The 20,224-nt window shown below is 43.0% G+C and overlaps 1 protein-coding gene across 1 annotated transcript in view; it reads left to right on the forward strand.

Annotated features, from left to right (window-relative positions):
- The first annotated feature begins 514 nt into the window (after positions 1-514).
- Positions 515-20,224, forward strand: part of LOC134082269 (lysophosphatidylcholine acyltransferase 1) — a 24,302-nt gene continuing 4,592 nt past the window's right edge. The window contains exons 1-5 of the mRNA XM_062537918.1: positions 515-756; positions 15,820-15,959; positions 16,650-16,864; positions 19,312-19,424; positions 19,732-19,792. Coding sequence (XP_062393902.1) covers positions 649-756; positions 15,820-15,959; positions 16,650-16,864; positions 19,312-19,424; positions 19,732-19,792 — 637 coding nt within the window. The 5' untranslated portion in view covers positions 515-648. The remainder of the gene's footprint in view (positions 757-15,819; positions 15,960-16,649; positions 16,865-19,311; positions 19,425-19,731; positions 19,793-20,224) is intronic.

The following is a 20,224-nucleotide window of genomic DNA, read 5'->3' on the forward strand; positions in this document are numbered from 1 at the left end:
TGTCCTCATTTTTTCTTCCTCTCTTCTCTTTATTTACTAGACTCGTTTGTTCTTTGCTTCTTAACTTCTGTCTTGTCTTGCCCTTTCAGTCAGTTATTTTCACCCTGAAATTATGATCATTGCTTGATTTTATTGATTACGCCTAATATTCAATAAGTTGCTCAAATGTAATTTGTTTAATCTCAAAACACGGTCGTCTGCCTCTGATCTCTAAAACAAACGTGCCACATTGAATGTTAGATTTTGTCTGCGTGAGGTATAGTACAGTATAGTACAGTAGCCTACTGCCCTGTAACAGACAGACATCTCGGTCTCGACACTACTCGGCAGAGCTCGACACACCCCGACTTGGCTTGATGATGTCAGCAGACAACAGGCCTGACGCATGCGTCCTGTGCGTAAACCAGACTGGAAGGTCCTGCATCTTTACGACACATCTAACGGGACTACTGTTGCGTGCAAAGCTACCGTCAAATAGCTACATGATCCGCTTAATCCCGAAGCCATCTCTATCCCTGAAGGAAGGAAGATAACGTGTAACCTGGACTCGGCGGGAGGATACGAAATTCCCGGGGGAAAAAAGAGCGTTTGGATAAAGTCGCTTGGGACTGTTTCCAGCTAAAATCCGTCCCATTGGGTTTGGTAGGGATGAGATTGCCGAACTGCAGACGATGCTCAGAAGGGGATGGGAAGGGTCCCCCCTTCAGAAACCCATTTGTGCATGACTTGAAATTCACAACGCTCCAGAAGGCCCAGGTGAGAACAAGATATTGCAATGCCACAGACCTTTTTCTACAGGTTTGTCAAGTGTTAGGTTAGCTAGCATCTATGCATGAGATTCTGATTGGGAGCCAAGCTTAGCACTACACAAGGGTTTACAGAAACAGCCAGCTAGCACAGCTGAGTTAGTCAGCTAACATGCTGAGCTAAGCTCTCCAGGCTGTAACTTCAGTTGCTCTTACTGTACTTCAGGGTAGTGTCAGAGTTAGCTAAATACTCACTATATACTGTAGCAATACATGTTGCGCCCATCTACTCCCCTCACGGCTTAACGCGTCTAGCTGGCTAAATCGTAGCGTGGTTAGCCCATCATCACACGTGTGTCGATTCTGGGTAAGGTATAATGTTAGGCTTTTTAAATGTTGAATCCTTTCGTTGACTTCACAATTTAGAGCTTGACCAAAGCATTATATCCAGGTTAGTTTACTATCCGTTTTCGTAGGGTATGTGTTTTTGTAGAGTAGCCTATGTGTTGTCATATCAGTGTGTAGGGACGTAGCCCATCAGATGACCGCAAGGACCGTCAAATTGATGCAAACTAACGTTGCCTAGCTTGCTAATAGCCATAGAGAGTATCGTTATTTGTAATATTGCACATGGGGTTTACGTCCTCTCCCAAACCATAATACATCTTATAAGGCATCCTGTATAGAGGATGAACGAGACCCGAACTAGTAGGCGTGATTTGGCTTGTGATTAAGAGGCGTGGAAACGAGAAGACACACTGGCGGTAACATAACGTTGTGATTGCCTTCACGTTAATCAGCTTTGTGAAGGAGGAGAAAAGTGCTCACGGAGTACCGAGCATGTTGGTAAGGCTATCTATATGTTTGGTATAATGGTAGTAGCACTCACTCTAGGCAATATTTATATCTCTAGCCCTTCCATACTGTGAAGAGGAATACGTCAAGGCCCCGCCCTTGAGTAATTTTGGATAAAACCAAAACCCGCGAATCATAATCTTATATTGTTTAGATGCGAGCGGCATGTGATCTGAAATAAACTGAAAGCCTGTGGTATCAGTTGAGCCACTGTATGATTCTGCTGGTCTACTTTATCATCGTCTTACTTTGGCCATTCATCCATTCAACCATTCATTCATTCATTCATTCATTCATTCATTCTTTCATTCACAGACACACCTACACACACACACACACACACACACACACACACACAAACACACATTCTTGACTACTGTATGTTGTATGTCAGGACAGAACTTTGGGCAATAGGGACTCCCCTAAGGTTCTGATGCAAGGAGACTTGACATGTAGCTAGCATGATAACTGGATATCGAAAAAGCAGAGGCGTAGCTTTGGCTGTGTCAGTGGTTAATGTGTGCCTGACCCATGACGTCAGCACTATTGTTGGACGTTGTCATGTCTGGTGTAATAGAATTACTGTAAGCTGCAGGCAGCTATACTGAGTGCAGTAACCTAGTCTGATAGCTCTACTGAACTTGGTAGATCTGGTGTAGTCTGTCAGCCAACGGCTCCTCATAGCCCTCTCGTCTATGGGTGTGCACTGAAATGCCTCAAACTAAGCCTGCACAATTCCAGGCAATCAGCGGCCAATCACGATGGGCCTGGATGGAGGTGTGTAATTAGGCAGGCTGCTGAGCATATCAACAGCCTTGCATCAGAATTATCGATTTCACCTACAAAGGATGGATCACCCTTGTATGCCCTGGTCACAGCGTTACAATGTGCACATACTCCTGTGCAGTCAGGATATATATATATTCACACACACACACACACACACACACACACGGGATCACACTCGCATCACTGCCTTCTAAAAGTACCTCAGGTGGACCACTGCAAGCATGTTTATATTTATGGTTATGTTTATAACCAAATACAGTGAGGAGAAAATGTATTTGATACCATGCTAAAGTTGCCTAAAAAGAGGAATATAAAATCATCATTTGACAATTGATCTTAATGTCTTAATTAAAAAATTGAGTAAAAAGGAAACCGCTAAGTACCCCAATTTTCTTTGTGATTGAAAAATGTTTCGTAAATAAATAAATGTTCTTCCTAAATGCTAGGGGGAAGGAAGTATTTGACCCCCAATGTAACCCTATGGGAATTTAACACATAGGGTTAACATAGGGGCAGACAGATTTTAATTTTTTAAGGCCAGCTATTTAATGGATTCAGGATATTATGCATCCTGATAAAGTTCCCTTGGCCGTTGGAATTAAAATAGCCCCACATCATTACATACCTTTCACCATAGCTAGAGATTGGCATGGTGCTTTTTCCAGTGGGCCTATTAGCCTGTTTGATGCTCATTGAGCTCAATGCAAATCAAACAGGCTAATAGGCCCACTGGAAAAAACACCATGCCAATCTCTAGCTATGGTCCAGGGTATGTGATGATGTGGGGCTATTTTAATTCCAAAAGCCAAGGGAAATTTATCGGGATGCATAATATCCTAGATCCATGAAATAGCTGGCCTTTAAAAATAAAAATCTGCCTGCCCCTATGTGTTAAATTCCCATAGGGTTACATAGGGGGTCAAATACTTCCTTCCCCTAGCATTTAAGGAAAACATTTATCTATTTACGATACATTCTTCAATCACAAAGAAAATTGGTGTCCTTGGCGGTTTGATTTTTACTCATTTTCTGAATTAAAGCATTAAGATCAATTGTCAAATGATGATTTTATATTCCTGTTTTAGCATGGTATCAAATACATGTGCTCCTCACTGTATATGGTTATGGGATTTGGTTTGTCCATAGTGACATACAGATAGCAACAATGCTATAGTTGCATTTAACAGTTAACAATTTAAAAAGTTGGTAAGACTACGTCAAGGAGAATAGCAATAATAAACAACAATGTCAATTCAATCAAATAACCTAATGAAAAAAAAAGGATAAAAAAGTAAATAATAATTATTTTGTCTTAAACGCCCTGTGCTCTGGCCTCTTGCACACTAGCAAAGAGCATTATACACAACCTTTTTTTATTTGGGTGCCAACTGTTACAGGAAGGCCAAGCTAGCTAATAGCGGGTGTCTGGTGCCAGTGCTGTGAGATCTGGAGAGGGCCCTCAGCATGTCGTGGGCATGAACCCAGGACTGAGGCAAGGGAGCTGGGACACAGCCAGCAGGATCCTGGCCCTCCATCTAGTCGCTCTGGATAGGATAGTAGAGAGAGAGACAGGAAGCGAGAGGGAGGGAGAGAGAGTTGGGGTGGCTACAGGGCGGGAATCGAACCTGGGTCGCCGGCGTGCGGTGCAGGTGCAGGTGCTCTAGCCTGTCGCGCCACGGCCTGGGCCGAGAGACAGCGTTTGGTAGCGTTGCTCAGTCTTTGCTGCTGCTTGCTGCCCTCCGGAACCTAGCCGTTGTGTTTTTCTGCAGCGGCCCTCCTGCGTGGCATATAGCCTCAGTGATATACGTTCGTCTGCGTGAGACCGCCAGCGGTGTGGACTGGAGGTGCCCGTTATGATATGCTGTGGGCAGGTTGCCCATTTCCTTTCCTTTGCTTTGCGTTGCCTCACACCTCTTTGCGATTTACATTTACGTTTATTCATTTTTGCAGACACTTTTCATCCAAAGGAACTTATATATATGTCAATATGTCAGTGCTATTACAAGAGCCTACATTGTCCCTGGAGCTACTTTGGGTGAAGTGCCTTGCTCAAGGGCACAACAGTGGAAACTTGGAATTGAACCCACAACTTTTCAGGCTACTGCATGCTATCCCAGTCTGTAGAGAGCCTGATAATTTTTCCAGCCAGCTAAAAGCCAAATGAGTGTGGACTCCTTTTTTTTTTTTTTTTTTTAGTTTTTTTTGGGGGGCTTTTTGTGCCTTTAATTTTGACAGGACAGTAGAGAGAGACAGGAAGCGAATGGGTGAGAGAGTCGGGGTGGGCCAGGAAAGGACCACGGGGCGGGAATCGAACCCGGGTCGCCGGCGTGCGGTGCAGGTGCCCCAGCCAGTTGCACCACGGCTGGGGCCGTGGACTCCTTTTTGATACAAACGGGTATCTTGCTCCAGTCTCAAGCAGGACATGTAAGAGCCTCTGTTGCAGCCGGAAGACAATAAGGACATCTCCAACCCTGGCGATCCTCCAATAGCATGACACCATTGTTTCTTGTTTTTTTAAGCCCCCAACGTTGTCTTCAAGACAGCACTGCCTGGCAGACACTAGGGTCAGACATGGGTTACGGTTAGGGGTAGGGGTAGGATTTAGATGCCTTTAAGTCAACAGTGGCAGCGCTGCCTGGAAGATGACGCTGGGGGCTCAAAACACATCGAGCCCAGAACGTAGTCTAAGGCCATGGGCCATAGCAGGGCCAGGTGTAGCAGCAACTAGCCTCCTGTTGCTACTTGGGAGGTACAGAGCGACATGGCCTGCTTTGGCCAGGGTTACCTCAGGTCCTGTGTTACTATGGCAACTGCCTCACAACCACTGACTGTTAGCCTTTAGCCACTTTAGAGTGTCCGTCATGCTCTCTCATCAGTTGCTTATGCTCCCTGTGTCTGATGCCAGGGTGCATTGCACTTTGGCTTTGGTAAGGTTTTTTACCAAAGCCAGGTTTTTTTTTTTTTACCTGGTCACTCTCTCCTGAGTTCCATTGCTGTTGTTTGTTGTCGAACCGTGTTGTCATCATTGATGAGACACCTGTTTAATTTGTCTTGTTTACATTGAAATGGGTTTGTTTCATTGTCTTCGTCGAGGGTCATTAAAGGAGAAATGGTGAGTTTTCACAGCCTAGATCTCTGTCTCTCTACATGCCCCCAGAGTGTAGCGCTGTAGCTGCCTGGTTGCATTAGCTGCTGGCTATGGCAACTCGAGCTGGAAAAAAAATTATTGTTTTCAGGGGTTTTTTTTTCGCCCAGACATTACTCGGTGACCTTGAGAAGCGGAGATCTTATGTGAGAACTCGCCGGATTTCTCCTTTAACAAAGCTTAGTTTCCAGGCAAACTCAGACCTCACTTCCCATATTCTCTCAGGTGAGTGGGAACAGGAGTGTGTTGCTGAGTGCAGCATCTTGAGAAACTGTGTTTGTTCACTCAGGATAAGAGTGTGGGAAACTGTGCGTGCATGTTACTGAGGGTAAGATTAGGCCTCATGAGGTAAGGTTAGGCCTCACTGAACAGAAGAAATACATGATAATTAAGGATGTGTGTTGCTGAAGCAAAGCTTGTGAGGAAGTATGTGTGTGTGCATGTGTGTGTGTGTGTCACCAGAGGGAGCGTGTCAAAGTCATGTGACGCATCACATGATGAGTGTGGCCTCTGGTGCCGTCCTCATTTTCTGTTTCAGGTCCGGTCTATGTCAGCCAGGGGACCATAGGAGAGAGCATGCTAACCCCCATCACAGCCAGGGGACCATAGGACAGAACATGCTAACCCCCATCACAGCCAGGGGATCATAGGACAGAACATGCTAACCCCCATCAGAGCCAGGGGACCATAGGACAGAACATGCTAACCCCCATCACAGCCAGGGGACCATAGGACAGAACATGCTAACCCCCATCACAGCCAGGGGACCATAGGACAGAACATGCTAACCCCCATCACGGCCAGGGGACCATAGGACAGAACATGCTAACCCCCATCACAGCCAGGGGACCATAGGACAGAACATGCTAACCCCCATCACGGCCAGGGGACCATAGGAGAGAGCATGCTAACCCAACCTTCACAAACCTACCGGCATAATTTTTTTGTTATGCTCTACTGCAGAAAATAATGTAATGTAGGGTTACGTATAGATATGTACAACTGTGCTACAATACTCACTGTTTTGTTGCCGTTTTCGTTTTTAGATTTTTCATCAGTGTCAGTGTAGATGCAAAAAATGCTGTTCTGAATTTTTCTATGCCTAGGTGAATGAAAATCGACTGATTGTTAGTTGATGACAAAAAGAAGTTGTTTCATTAGTCAGGATGCAAACCAGACAGTTCCTCAGCCGTGTGCTGGTAAAGAGGCTCTGGCCTGTGGTAGCTCAGCACTTGTAGGCCAGAGGCCACAAGAGCTCTGTGGGTGGAAGAGCCGTGATGGACGTTTGAACCCGCGTCTCGGGTCACTCGGTGATGCCTTACAGCACCGTTCTGTTCCGCACGTCAGCGTCAATGAGCAGATTACTAGCAGTCAACTGAGCTGACACAAAGACTGTGTGTGTGTGTGTGTGTGTGTGTGTGTGTGTGTGTGTGTGTGTGTGTGTGTGTGTGTGTGTGTGTGTGTGTTGGCAAGTGTTCCTCGGCAGGTTGTTTCAGTTCCTTACGTCTGCTTTCACCCACCCCTGCTCTTCTCAGATGCAGGAGGCAGTCAGCTATTGAGTTCTTCCTGCTCTTTCACTCTCTGTCTTCCTCTCCCAGGTTTTTTTTTCTTCCTTTTTTGTCTCACTCCTATCTTTTCTCCTTGTTTATTGCAGTCCCATGCTATCTTAAGTTTCAGGTGCCTTCCTTTTTGAACTGGTGGATTGTTGGATGTGGATTGGTTTCATGTAAGTTCTGTTTCTCTAGTATTGGCTGGCTTCTATCCACAACACCACAGGGATGGAACAGCCCTCTCTGTGTGGCCTGGTGGTCTGGGTTATTCTGATAGCATTGCCATTGTTCAGTGTCTTTTCATACATGAACTGCTGCAGCCTGGTAGTAGAAATTCTCGCATTGTCAGCACAACACGAACCCATTTAGTCCTGTATGAGGGTTAACAAGGCTCCCTTATTAGATGTCCTATAATATGTGTTTAAGATCTGCAGCAGATATGGCTGGCCGTACCCCCGTTGTCTCAATCATCCACTGGAATTCATGAAGGCTAATTTGTTTGATGAAAGCATTATTAGCCTACTTTGGTACTTGGATCGTGGGTTAAAGGCCTGGTTTAGTCAATTAGGTTATATTGTGTACTTTGATGATTTCAGCTGTTGACTGCAATTGGCCTAACAATGTAGAGTTCCACCCTATTGGAGTTGAAAAAGCCCTCTGCCTAAAGCCCTTTTCTGATTTTAAGACCTGCTTGGTTGTAACAGTCATGCGTTGCGTCTCCTGAAGTGTAAGCTTACAGTTTTTGCTCTTTGCTTGAACACATTTTGCAAAACTTCACTCACTGTGCCAAAACTCTGCTATCAAAACCTTACAATCCTTTGTCAAAATATAGCTCTGCTGACAAAATGAAACACACTTGCATCATATGCATACACTTTCAGATCAGGAGGAACACACTAGTCTACTTTATATAAAACACCTTGCCTGAATACATTTTGCAAAACTTTGCTCTTTGTGCCAAAACTCTACACACAAGTAAACAGAGACACAACACTGGGATATATACCATTCACATCACCATTTACTGTACAATGGCTAAACTGAGGGCTTTCTGTAGATGGCTTATTTGTGTTCAGTTTTGCAAGTAAGTGCGTTCAGTTGTGTATTTTAGTTGTTGCAATTGCCCGATGTGTCTTGTATTTTGGATACTTGTGTTTTCCGAATGGCGCCTTGAGATTTCATTTTTGAACAAAGTGTCTTATGTATAACATAGAGAGTAGTATGCAGGACCAAGTGTGTCGCATAAAGGAGTAAGTGTGTTGCAGAATTGCAACTAGAGTGCAAAGCAGCACTTTTATTTAAGGTATAGGTACAGTACATGTGTTTGAGATATGGCAACAAAACTTCAAGTTGTGTTACTTTAGTCTAAGCATGGGTCTGTAGTGTTCAAGCAACGGGCAAAAACTGTAACTGACACTGAGTGGTGTTGGGCTATGAGGATGCTACAGAGAACGATTTTGTTTTGGATAGAAATGACCAGGCATTTGTGATATGCAATTTTATGGTGGGAATGAAGAGGAACCCTCAGACTGAAAGATCAGTGTCATAGATAAAATATGCGTAAACGCAAGCTATGCATAAACATGCTTGCATGGCAGTGTCCAATGAAGAGAATAGATTGTCCTTGATTATTCTTGAGAGTCCCAATAATAATCGGTGATGGTATATGATTGCTCCATTGTTGCCCAAGAGTTTGTTGTTTATATAGACACCAATTTTACTTCTTTAATGCAAATCTTCTTTTTTCATTTTGCACACTACATATGGACATCAAGGCTATACGAAACATATTGATCTGGTGCAGTTTGCCCATGTTTAGGGTGGAAAATAAAATAAAGATTTCAAGTTGGTGTTTTTAAAAAGAAGGGATCATGGAGAATTAAAAAAAAAACATATATATAAAAACTAGCTGCTCTGAATATGATCCAAAATTGTGGACGTACATGCCCTGATGAAGACCAAGTGTGGTCGAAACATGTTGGCATTTTCCATGTAGCCAGATTTAAATAAAGGCTTTTTAACTATACCTTCCTCTATCACCATTCCTGGAGTGCCTGGACTTTTCTCCTTATCATGAACTGATCCCATTGTCCAAGAGCACCTGATACATGGATGTAATCTACACTTTTCAACCAAGAGCTACCAGCCTCTTTTCGCTGAAACTGATTCCAGTGTGTCTGAAAGTTTCTACAATTGACACATTTAACCAGAATTTGGAATACACCTGCTTTTAAAAGCCCACTCTGTAACTCTACAGTAATTTCCTGTGTACTAGCCGCATTGTGTATAAGCTGCAGGACAGTATTTTTAAAAGAAAAATAATTTAAAGGAAACAAAACCATATTAATGCCATAGTAACTGCTCCCATGTATTAACCTAATAGCTAAAGAAATTTTGCCAAATTAATGTATAAGCCACGGCTAATAGTCTGGAAATTGCGGTAGTCATTTCTTCACCGATTTCTCACTTTTGTTGTTGCTTTTTTCTTCACGGAGGTCCCCCTACAGCTTTAGACTGCATATTTCACAACCGTCTCTTTGGTGTTTTTGCTGGTTCTGCCATGATGAATATGAACATACATTTTTGTGTTTGCTGTAAAGTGGTTAGAAGAAATTGCAACCGGTTAAAATCTGTATCGGCAGGTCAAACTCTATGAAAAATCATAATATGCCTAGAGATCGGTACATAAGTGTGAATGCTACATAAACTAGGGACATCATGGCCTACTGTAGTTCACTGATGTGAATGATCAAATGCATAAAAAATAAGTGTTCAACGAATTGAACTTCAGATATGGATGATCGAATCTTTATGTGCTTGTTTTAACTTTACTAGGCAGAACCTGAAAAGAAATGTAAAAAAACAAAACAGATTGAGAGGTGGGAAAACCGCAACTGACAAGGCAGTGACCGTTGCAGATAGGAGAGAAGAGTTCCTCTCAAGTGTGGCGTGAACGATGTGTGGACCTCATCTCAAGCAGTCTCATTGTGTTAAATGTGCAAAAAGATCACATGATAACGCACTAAAAAAGCCCTGTCAAAACTTATACATTTTCAGCTGGTTCTTTTTGACTTCTGGTTGGTTTTCTGTCACCAGCTTGCATTCACACTCTGCAGTGTAACATAAGATTGGCATGTTGCTTTAGAAGTGAAGGTAACTGTGCAAGGGAAAGATATGATATTTACTGTAGGCTAGCACTCACAATGGCTACTGCTGCTCCTCCACATCCACATAGTGAGTGTGCACACCATCTCTATTTGGCCTTCTACAGTTCTTGGCCTTATCCATACATACCCTTGGTAAAGGCTCTATGGGTCTATATGTGCGTATGGTGTGTAGCAGCTTCTTTGTTTTCCAAAATGACTTACAATGGCGTCAATACACATTACATTAATATTACAATGATTGGTTTATAGTAGAATTAAATAGCCTAACAAATACCAATATTGTTAATAGCATGTAACAGAATAATGACTATAAACATATACAAGCCACAACTCTGTATGGACTTATTGATTAGTACTTGGTATTTCTGCAGTTAGTGAGCCTGTAGGCTAAGGGCCCTGTGAGGTACATTTTGCCTTTTGAGAGAAAGTGGAATAGAGCATTATGTCCAATATTCCTATATGTGGTTTAATGCTATGCATTCTCACTAATAGGTCACTTTGACACTAAAAGTATGCTTCTGTGTAGTGACCCTGTATGGTATCTGCACTGTTCCTAAACATTGAGAGGCGCCAGAGTTGATATCACTTATTGTCGTCTGTTTCGCGTCAACAGCCGTTGATTAGGGAAGACTGGATGTCTCCTGACTTTGCCACTGTTACTGTATGAGTATCTATCCTTTGCTGTTGAGTACTTAGACCCGAACTATTCCCTTGCCTAGTTAGAGCAGCTGATGGATCTGCAGGGTGAAGTCATGCTGCCTCTCCCTTGATAGAATAGAATAGAATAGAATATATACTTTTTTGATCCCGTGAGGGAAATTCAGTTCTCTGCATTTAACCCAATTAAAACCGAATTTGTGAACACACAGCACACAGTGAACACGCAGTGAGGTGAATCACACAACCCAGAGCAGTGAGCTGCCTGCCCAACCAGCGGCGCTCGGGGAGCAGTGAGGGGTTAGGTGCCTTGCTCAAGGGCACTTCAGCCGTGGTGGACTGCTCGGGATCGAACTGGCAACCCTCCGGTTATAAGCCTGAAGCCCTAACCAGTACACCACGGCTGCCCCAAATGATGCACCTCATTGTAAATAAATCTCTGTTCCTGGTCTGACTGGGTCTTCATTCATCTGTGGTATCAAAAGTACTGTCACTTATAGCAACTTAATATGTCAAGTTAATGTGTAATACTGTTTAATAATATATAACAAGATGATTCATTTGACATTTATGTGACCTATGAATGCACTGTGATGTACGCTGTGTATTTGCATGTTGATGGGAAGTATTTTCTGATTAAATAAAAATAGACAGTCATATAGTTTGTGGGTGAACTTTTGAACTTTCTGTGGGTTAAAAAAAAAAAAAAAAAGACCCTGAGCTCATGTAGTATCTGCTGCTTATTGTAGACCTACTCTTTATATTGCTCATAAGAAGGCGGGGGGAGGCGGGGGGAGGGAGGGGGGGGGGCATTAAAAGAGGATGTGGTGCACATCTGAAGAACAGTCTATGTGTGAAGCGCGTGTATGCACACGAGTCTTGGTGAGTGGAGTATCTGTATGCAGAAGGTGTGTGTGTGTGTGGGTGGGGGTGTGGGGTGGGGGTGTGTGGTGCTACTGAAGAGTGAGAAACTGCCAGGCTCTTGAGTTAATTCTGAAGTACAGCGTGGTAAGAGCCAGACACTTCCAGGCTGGCCTCAAGGTGACAGTTACACCCTACCTCTTGTTCATGCACTCAAATGTCTGCACTACCTCTAAAGCCAGGGTTACACTTGCTGCAGACAACGCGTTCGTTTTCGCATCATGGCTGCCTCGCGTATTTTGCGGTCGTTTGGTGCGTCGGTCGTTCACGTTGTCGCAAGCGAACATGACGCGTCCGCGAGATGCAATACTGATAAGAAAGTAGGGGGCGATCATGGCAAGAAAAGGTGACTGCAAGATGCATTATCGACATCAAAGCTGGGGGCAATCATGAGAGTAAACAATGGCACATGGCCACATCCACATCTGATATTAGGCTACTATAGTCTCCCCCAAGTGAAGACCTCCAGTAGGGTGCGTAATGCTGCAGCGAGTCTGTACACAGGATACAGCAGGTCGCACGCGGGCGCATACGCTTACGCTTGGTCTAACAACAAGTATAATTCCAGCCTTACGGAACATAGCAAGAGTTAAGCTTATTGTTTATAATGGCAACACATCTCATTGTATCTCTCATGTCGCATGCAGTTGAGCATTTCATTTGATTTAGTTCATTTTTTAGCCCACATTAGTTAACATTTTGTTACATGCCAGAGTAAACCAGCTGGCTAATTTTCATCTGTCCTCTGGCCATATAAAGCCTGTTAAAGACCTAGGTGCAGTTGGTGTTTTGATGTTCCTCAAGGAACTTAGCGTATTTTGTGTGTTCATCTTTCTATGACTTGGCCTGTGTTAGACTTTTTGGTAACACTTTACTTGACGGGTTCATTCATAACACATTCATAACAGCTGTCATGAACTGCACATGAAGCATTCATGACTGATTCATGAAACACAACTCAACATTCATACCAACACTTTCATGAATGTGGAAGACAAAATGACGAAAACTTGTCAAAATAAAAGTCCAACAATCTAATCCATACAGGGTATTATGAATCCTCTCCAGCATTTGTAAACATCTCATGAATATTTTATGAAGTCTACTTTAAATGTCACTTTACTACTGACCATCTGTGGACCTCTGAATGGTTGGACATTCCTGTTTTATATATACATACATGTCATTGGTGTAGACAATTATGCATTCTTCAGAGGTTACTATCATAAAATAAACAGACAAACAAAAAACTAAATTCTCCTGGACACTGGACTTCCCCGTTGACTAAGATGTGACATGATCAGGTTGGCTAAAACAAAAAAGACAGCAATGCTGCTTTGTGATTTTTGGACTTTTATTTTGACAAGTTTTGACATTTTGTCTTCCACATTCATGAAAGGGTTGGTATGAATGTTGAGTCATGTTTCATGAAAGTCATGAATGCCTCATGTGCAGTTCATGACAGCTGTTATGAATGTGTTATGAACGAACCCGTCAAGTAAAGTGTTACCGACTTTTTTCTGACACAGACCTGGCCATTTGAATGGTTCTGAGGTAGTGTTAGAGCTGCCAATGCCAAGTGTTTTCATGGAGCTGTCGTCGCACAGCGTTTTCAGAACAAAACAAAAGACTGTGGCTGTGCTCTTGGTATTTTTGGTATCTTTAGGCCTGAATCCCCCTTCCTCTCCCTGCTAAGAGAGTCTATGTGAGGACCAGTTATCATCATCAGCAGCAGCAACATCGTCTCACTCTGAAAAGCTTGGCTTCTCAACCCCAATAGCCACAGTGTTGGTAGCCAGCAGGGGGATCCCATCCAAATAAATATTTGCTCTAGATAGCTGATATCTACTCACACAGTGGCATAGAGATAAGCCTGATTGCTAGCACTTTCACTGCTTGTAAAAACACCTACGGTGCTTTAATCCCCCCGGTGGTCATTCTGTCCATCTTTGAACTGTTGTTTGTGTGTTAAATTGAAGTGATTAGATGTTTTTGTTTGTTTGATGTTGTTTTGTTTTTCTTACATTTCTGTTGCATGCATGGTAGAGGACCCCAACTCTCCTGAAATGTTTCAAAAGTTTCTGGTATCGATAACTTTTTTAAAACTGGATGAACTATTGATTTGTGCACAGCTGATACATTTTAGTCTGTACCGCTAAGGGAAAACTGGCTTGACTACCTATACTAAGCTACCGGTATATGTGCCCCTCTAGATGTTCTGCCCCTTGAGTTGAGACATGTCCCACCTTCGTCCATACTTTGGTATACCATGACTTGCACAACATTCTGTACTGTACATAGGTGAGCCAGATGTTTGAGTGATGATGTGACATGACACGTGAAATTAATGTAATGAATGAATGAATGTAATCGGCAGCAGCAGAAACAGGGGGCCTATTGCACAAAACTAGGATAAGGGATTAACCCGGGATATCTTGGTTATCCTGGCTCAATTTATCCGTGATCCAGTTGCACAAAAGCGGGATGGGGGCAGCAGGATATGTTATGGTATAAGTTACCATGGCGATTTATTCTGTGGAGCTAGCCTGCTCCTGACCAGGCTCACAGCCAAGATAAGTTGATTCTAATGGTAATTACATAATCTGATTGGTTCAGCTAGCTGTCATTCAAATGAGACCTCCAAGTGATTTTTTTAAAAGAGCTGTAGATTCCATTTATATATTATTTGCAACATGCATTTACTCGCAAAACACAGCAGAATGTCTGCCTAATACCATATGGATGTCATTTAAATTATGGTGGCCTTATAATTAATAACATAGCCTACTCGTTGTTTGCTTCTTTTTTGACAGATGTTTGATGAATAGGCTGCTGTAGTAGTTGATTGGAAGCGGAGGGGACATTTTTCAAAGGTGTTTTGAACTAATTCGGCTTTTAAGACAAATTAAGATACTTTGTGCATCTTTGCGGTGGCAAAGCGCTTCCTAATGACGTTGCGTGCCGAGACAAGGAAGCTCTCACACACGTGGGTGCATACGTAAATTTGCATTCAGTTGATCTGCCACACCTACTCCCGCTATGTAACAGAAATAATCATGATCCCCCATCCAAAAAAGGAACACTTTACCTCGTTGTTAGTCTATATCAAAAGCGGTTATTCACTTTGTGTGCATGACGCTATTTTTCGCGTCTTTTTTATTCCAACCGTGACTTTTTGGGGGAGAAACGAGAACGCGCACACATACCGGATAACTTACACCTGGCTTGATGAATCCGTGTCTGCTTATCCTGGATTGGTCTTTGTGCAACCAATTAGGCCGGTATGCTCTTGTTTTGGATTCAGTGATCGCAGCTCAGTAACTTATCCCGGATATCTTAATTCTGCTTTTGTGCAACGGGCCCCAGGTCGACATTTCAAGCGTACCATAAGGGAACAAATATTACACCTTCTTCGACCAGTTTCCTGTTGGGCACTTAGTAGCCTAAGCTCATTTTGGTGACTTAGATGTGACCTTGATGTGACCTTGAGCAGCAAAGGTGAAAAACGGCAACTCATCTGATAGCCGCGTCTAGAAAATTATTACTGCACAAAGTGCCTTGAGTCCGAGTGCAGCTTTTGGGAGGTATTCTGGATTCTGTTGGTGATGTTTTTTTGCCCAGAAATGTTTCTTTGTTGGTGATTTTGTTTTTGATGTATACGTTCACCTTCCCCCTTGGTAGCTAATTGTACTTCAACATGAAAGACATATCTCTCTTTCTTCTGATTGTTGGCACACAGGTTTTAGGTGCACTACAGCCACCCTCTGGCTGGAGTAGAGAATAACTCTTCAAGTGTCCAATTAATCCAAATTAGATTGTGCTTTAATCAGAAATAAGAATGAAGAAATTCATTCCTGTAGATATGCAGCCCCTGGGTAGTCAAGTCAGGGCTGCAGAATATTTGCACAATTTAATAATAATTATATTTGGGGAAATAAGGTAAACACAATGCTGATGAAGTATACATTTCTCTGTTTTTTGTGGTACAGATTGCTGTGATGACGGTGACGCTGTTTCCCTTGCGGCTTATGATGGCCGCCTTCATGATGCTGCTGGCATGGCCGTTTGCCTTCCTGGCCACTATGGGGCGCTCAGACACTGCCATCGAACCCCAAACCCTCTGGAGAAAGTGAGCAACACCACCTATGACTACTTTTGTGTGCACGACAAAGATAAAAACACAGCAGTTCAATGCATTTTGTATTTATAATAGCTAGATGACGACGACGCACGGTATACATCTCATGGATATGAATAAGAATGAATAAGAGTAAGAATCATTGGCATGGTTTTATTTCAGTTTGATAAGAGATGATCTTGTGGAAAGTACCCCATGCAAATCTCTTGGTATGGTGAAGGGTATGTGATGATGTGGGGCTATTTGTATTCCAAAGGCCAAGGGAACTTTGATCAGGATGCATAGGATCCTGGATCCATGAAATAACTGGCCTTTAAAACTAAACATTTGCCTGTCGCTATGGGGATTTAGCATAGGGGTGTACTCACTTATGCCCCCTGTATTTTAAGGGGGAGCATTTATTTATTTACTCAATCACCAAGTTCAGAAATTGGTGTCCTTAAAGGTTGGATTTTTTCTTAAGGCATTAAGATAAAATGTTTTGCTCCTCTTTTTAGTTAACTTGAGCATGGATGTATTCACTTTTGCTGAACACTGTATTTGGTATTTGTGTTAAAGATGAATAAGATGAATCTTCCTATTTACATCATAGAACTTCTGTCAGTTTGACTCTGTCTGTGAGATGCGCACACACACACACACGCACACACTAACTCTGTCACTCACTGTGTGTATGTGCAGGTTCGTGGACGTGATGCTGAAGACCATCATGCGGGCCATGTGGTTTTCCGGAGGCTTCCACTGGATGACGGTGAAGGGACGGCGGGCTCCGCCCAGCGAAGCGCCCATCCTCACGCTGGCACCACACTCCTCCTACTTTGATGCCATTCCTGTTACCATGACGATGGCCTCCATCGTCATGAAGGCTGAGAGCAAGGACATCCCACTTTGGGGAAGTGAGTACAGTAATTTGCCTGTGTATTGGCCGCATTGTGTACACGGCACAGGACAGACTTTTATGGAAGTTAAGAGAAACATAACCATATTGATACCATATTAGCTGCTCCAAATCACTGGTACCACACACAATCTGATTAGGTGCAGGTAGATTGCAGGATCATTTAAATAGCAATAAAAAGGATAGCTCTATCGCACCCTATTGACTTTTTACTCACTTTTTATTCAGAGCGACCATATTAACTGCTCTGGTGCATTAACCTCACAGCTGAAGAAATTTTGCAAAATCAATGTATAAGCCACGGCTATTAGTTGGAAAATTACAAACAAAGAAGCCATATCGGGGACTAGTCTCAAACATGAGTCAAGTGTCAAGAGTCAAGTGTCCAACTTTACAGTGCGTAAATATAAGATGTTAGACTTCATGTTGCTTTTTGGAAATCAGTGAGAAATAGACACTCTACTATCCAAAGAACAGTTATTGTACCAATGATGTTTGATGTGATTTATCAATTGTCTGTCAACCTGTTTGCCTGTTAGCTTATTTCAGGTAGCATAACAAACATGTACTTATTTATACAGTCTATGAAACACAAACACACACACACACACACACACACACTCTGTTTATGTACACGTGTACACAAACCCACTGTTTCCTTACACATATCGCACACACACACACACACACACTTTCTCTCTGCTTGCACATTCCCACTCTTTATTCTCCAGTATGCATACGTTTGCATTACATTGCTCTTTATTCTTGCTGCAGATGACGTACAGTACAGTACAACTTAAGATATAATGACGTATTCACTCAGTAAGCATCCACATTAATAACTGTAGCAAAACGTACACATCCACCCACACACACACACACAAACACAGTGTACTAGGCTAAGATGAGTTAGCCATGAGACAGCCAGCTCAAGCACTCTATTAAAAACCCAGAACAGGTTACAGGTTAATTGCTTAGAGGCGTGTGTGTGCGTGTGTGTGCGTGTGCGTGCGTGTGCGTGCGTGTGGGCGTGTGTGTGTGTGGGTGCGTCCATCTGTGTCTGTGGGAAAGAGAGGGAGATGGAGAGAGAGTGAGACCATGACGAAAGAACGGTCTGACAAAGAGCGAAAGAGAAGGGAATAGCCAGTGTTTGAGAAGCAATGAGAACTTGAGCGTTTTCTTGTAGCATGAACAAAAAAAACAAGCGTCTTGTTTTCATGACGAGTAGAACTTTTCTATTCAAGATATTCCTAGGCCAACAATGTGCATCGCCATGACACCTCTGTATTCAGAAAATGGTTATCTATTTCCAGCGAAGCTGTGTTGTATCTATTTTAATGTGACGGTGCATGAATAGTGCTTGACATGTCATAACGCATATAGACGTAAACTTTTCTATTTTATATCGGTTATATAGTATGTAGTATATCCATGCTGAGGGCAGAATTGTCAACATTTCGAAAGAAATCTAAGTTGAAGCATATTCTAGTTAGCGTACTGAGAACGCACAATAAACAGAATGAACGGAAATTGAAAACCCGGAAATCTGTCCTGTTAACGAATAAACTTGCAAATGTTGAGTCCTGGAAAAAGAGAATGGAGGAAGACCGAGATGAGTAAGTGAATAGTGTTTGTGTCTCAAACTGCCTACTTGCACAGATACCTAGTTTAGTAAGTACATAGTGCAGAAAACATGAAAACTGTGCGAAGTGCACTGAAAGTACCAGGATGACACCCTAATAACGGTGAACAAGTGTCAGCGTGGATAAATGGACACTACTCGCACTAAACAGGCGCCAATGGGCGTCACTTCCGCTAAGTGTTTGAACATAAGTGTTCCTTTTGGGGCAGTACAAACCGTTGAAACGTGCGCTCTATGGAAGTAGGTGCTCAATGCACATTAGCAGTGTACTGATGGAAGTATGCTGTTTGAGACACAGCCATGTGTTACAAGGTGTGAGCTGCGGCTATTTTAAACCTGTGTTGTACGATGCCTCACTAAGGTACTCCGTCTTTGATCAGTCAGGGAGGAGATGAGCATCCTTTTGAACGACAATCCCAGTTATTCAATAGCAGACACACACACACACACACACACACACACACACACACACAGCTACTCAAGTACGTCTTCCTGCTACACCTCTTGAGTCTTTCCTGTTGTCTCCCTCTTCCTTCTCACATGCGCACACACAGGCCTCAACTTGGACTTCTACGAGTCAGAACATATGAAATGTTTTTCTTTCATCAACGTATGACTTGCCTTGAATGGACTGCACTGGCAGTATTGTTTTCTGTTTGCAAACTGCAAACCCTCTGTAAAATGTATGGAATTACAATTCAGAACTTAAATTATTAATCAAGGTTGTTTTATACCAGGGTTAGTCTGAAGGAATAGAATTAACACTGTGTGTGCGTGTGTGTGTTCTTTTTTTGTCTTTTCAGCGTTGATAAAGTACATTCGGCCAGTGTTTGTGTCACGCTCCGATCCGGACTCTCGCCGGAAGACGGTGGAGGAGATCAAAAGGCGAGCCCTGTCTGAAGGGGAGTGGCCACGGGTACGAACAACCAATCAGCATATTTCATTAGCCTTGGCCTCACAACCTTTGAAGTTCAACTTTAGAGCTACTCAGAAAACAAACAGATGTTATATTACTATACTATATCACTTTAGAAATTCAAATGTTATATGCAATATGATTTAATTTTAGACATTCAAATGCTCGCTTTTCACGCCTTTTAAAAGTGTGGCAAATATGTCGATAGATGACCATAGGCATTGTGAAGTGAACTGACATCTGACATTTCCACTGTGTGTGTTTGTGTGTTTGTGTGTGTGTGTGTGTGTGTGTTTGTGTCACTTAGACCATGATCTTTCCTGAGGGAACGTGTACCAACAGGTCCTGTTTGATCACTTTTAAGCCAGGTGAGTTAAGTGAGTGGGATGTAGCTTTTCTGGCTGAATCTCATTGCACCCCCAAAACGTGCAGCAAACACGTTTCTGTTTCCGACTCATGGCAGTTGTTTATTGGCGTTTTTTCGAGCTTCTGTGTTCTGTCGTCACTGTGGGTAACCCTGTGTTCCATGTCACACCACTGTCGGGCAATTCCCTTGGGTAAAGTCTGTGTAAATGAAGACTTGCGGGAAGGGCATTAAAAGGGTGAGAGCGAGCCCTCATGCACTCCACAACCTCACAATTTCACCCTCGCAAATATAGCGGGAACGCACGTCAACGTCTATGAGTCTGTGACTGGGGTCACTGAGATTCAGCCTCCGTGTCAATTGACTGGGACTTGCAATGCGTGGTTTGGTCTGACCATTTCTTGGGTGGTGAATTATCCGCTTTGGCGACACTTCA

The sequence above is a fragment of the Sardina pilchardus genome, chromosome 6, assembly GCF_963854185.1.
Source record: "Sardina pilchardus chromosome 6, fSarPil1.1, whole genome shotgun sequence".
Lineage (NCBI taxonomy): Eukaryota > Metazoa > Chordata > Actinopteri > Clupeiformes > Clupeidae > Sardina > Sardina pilchardus.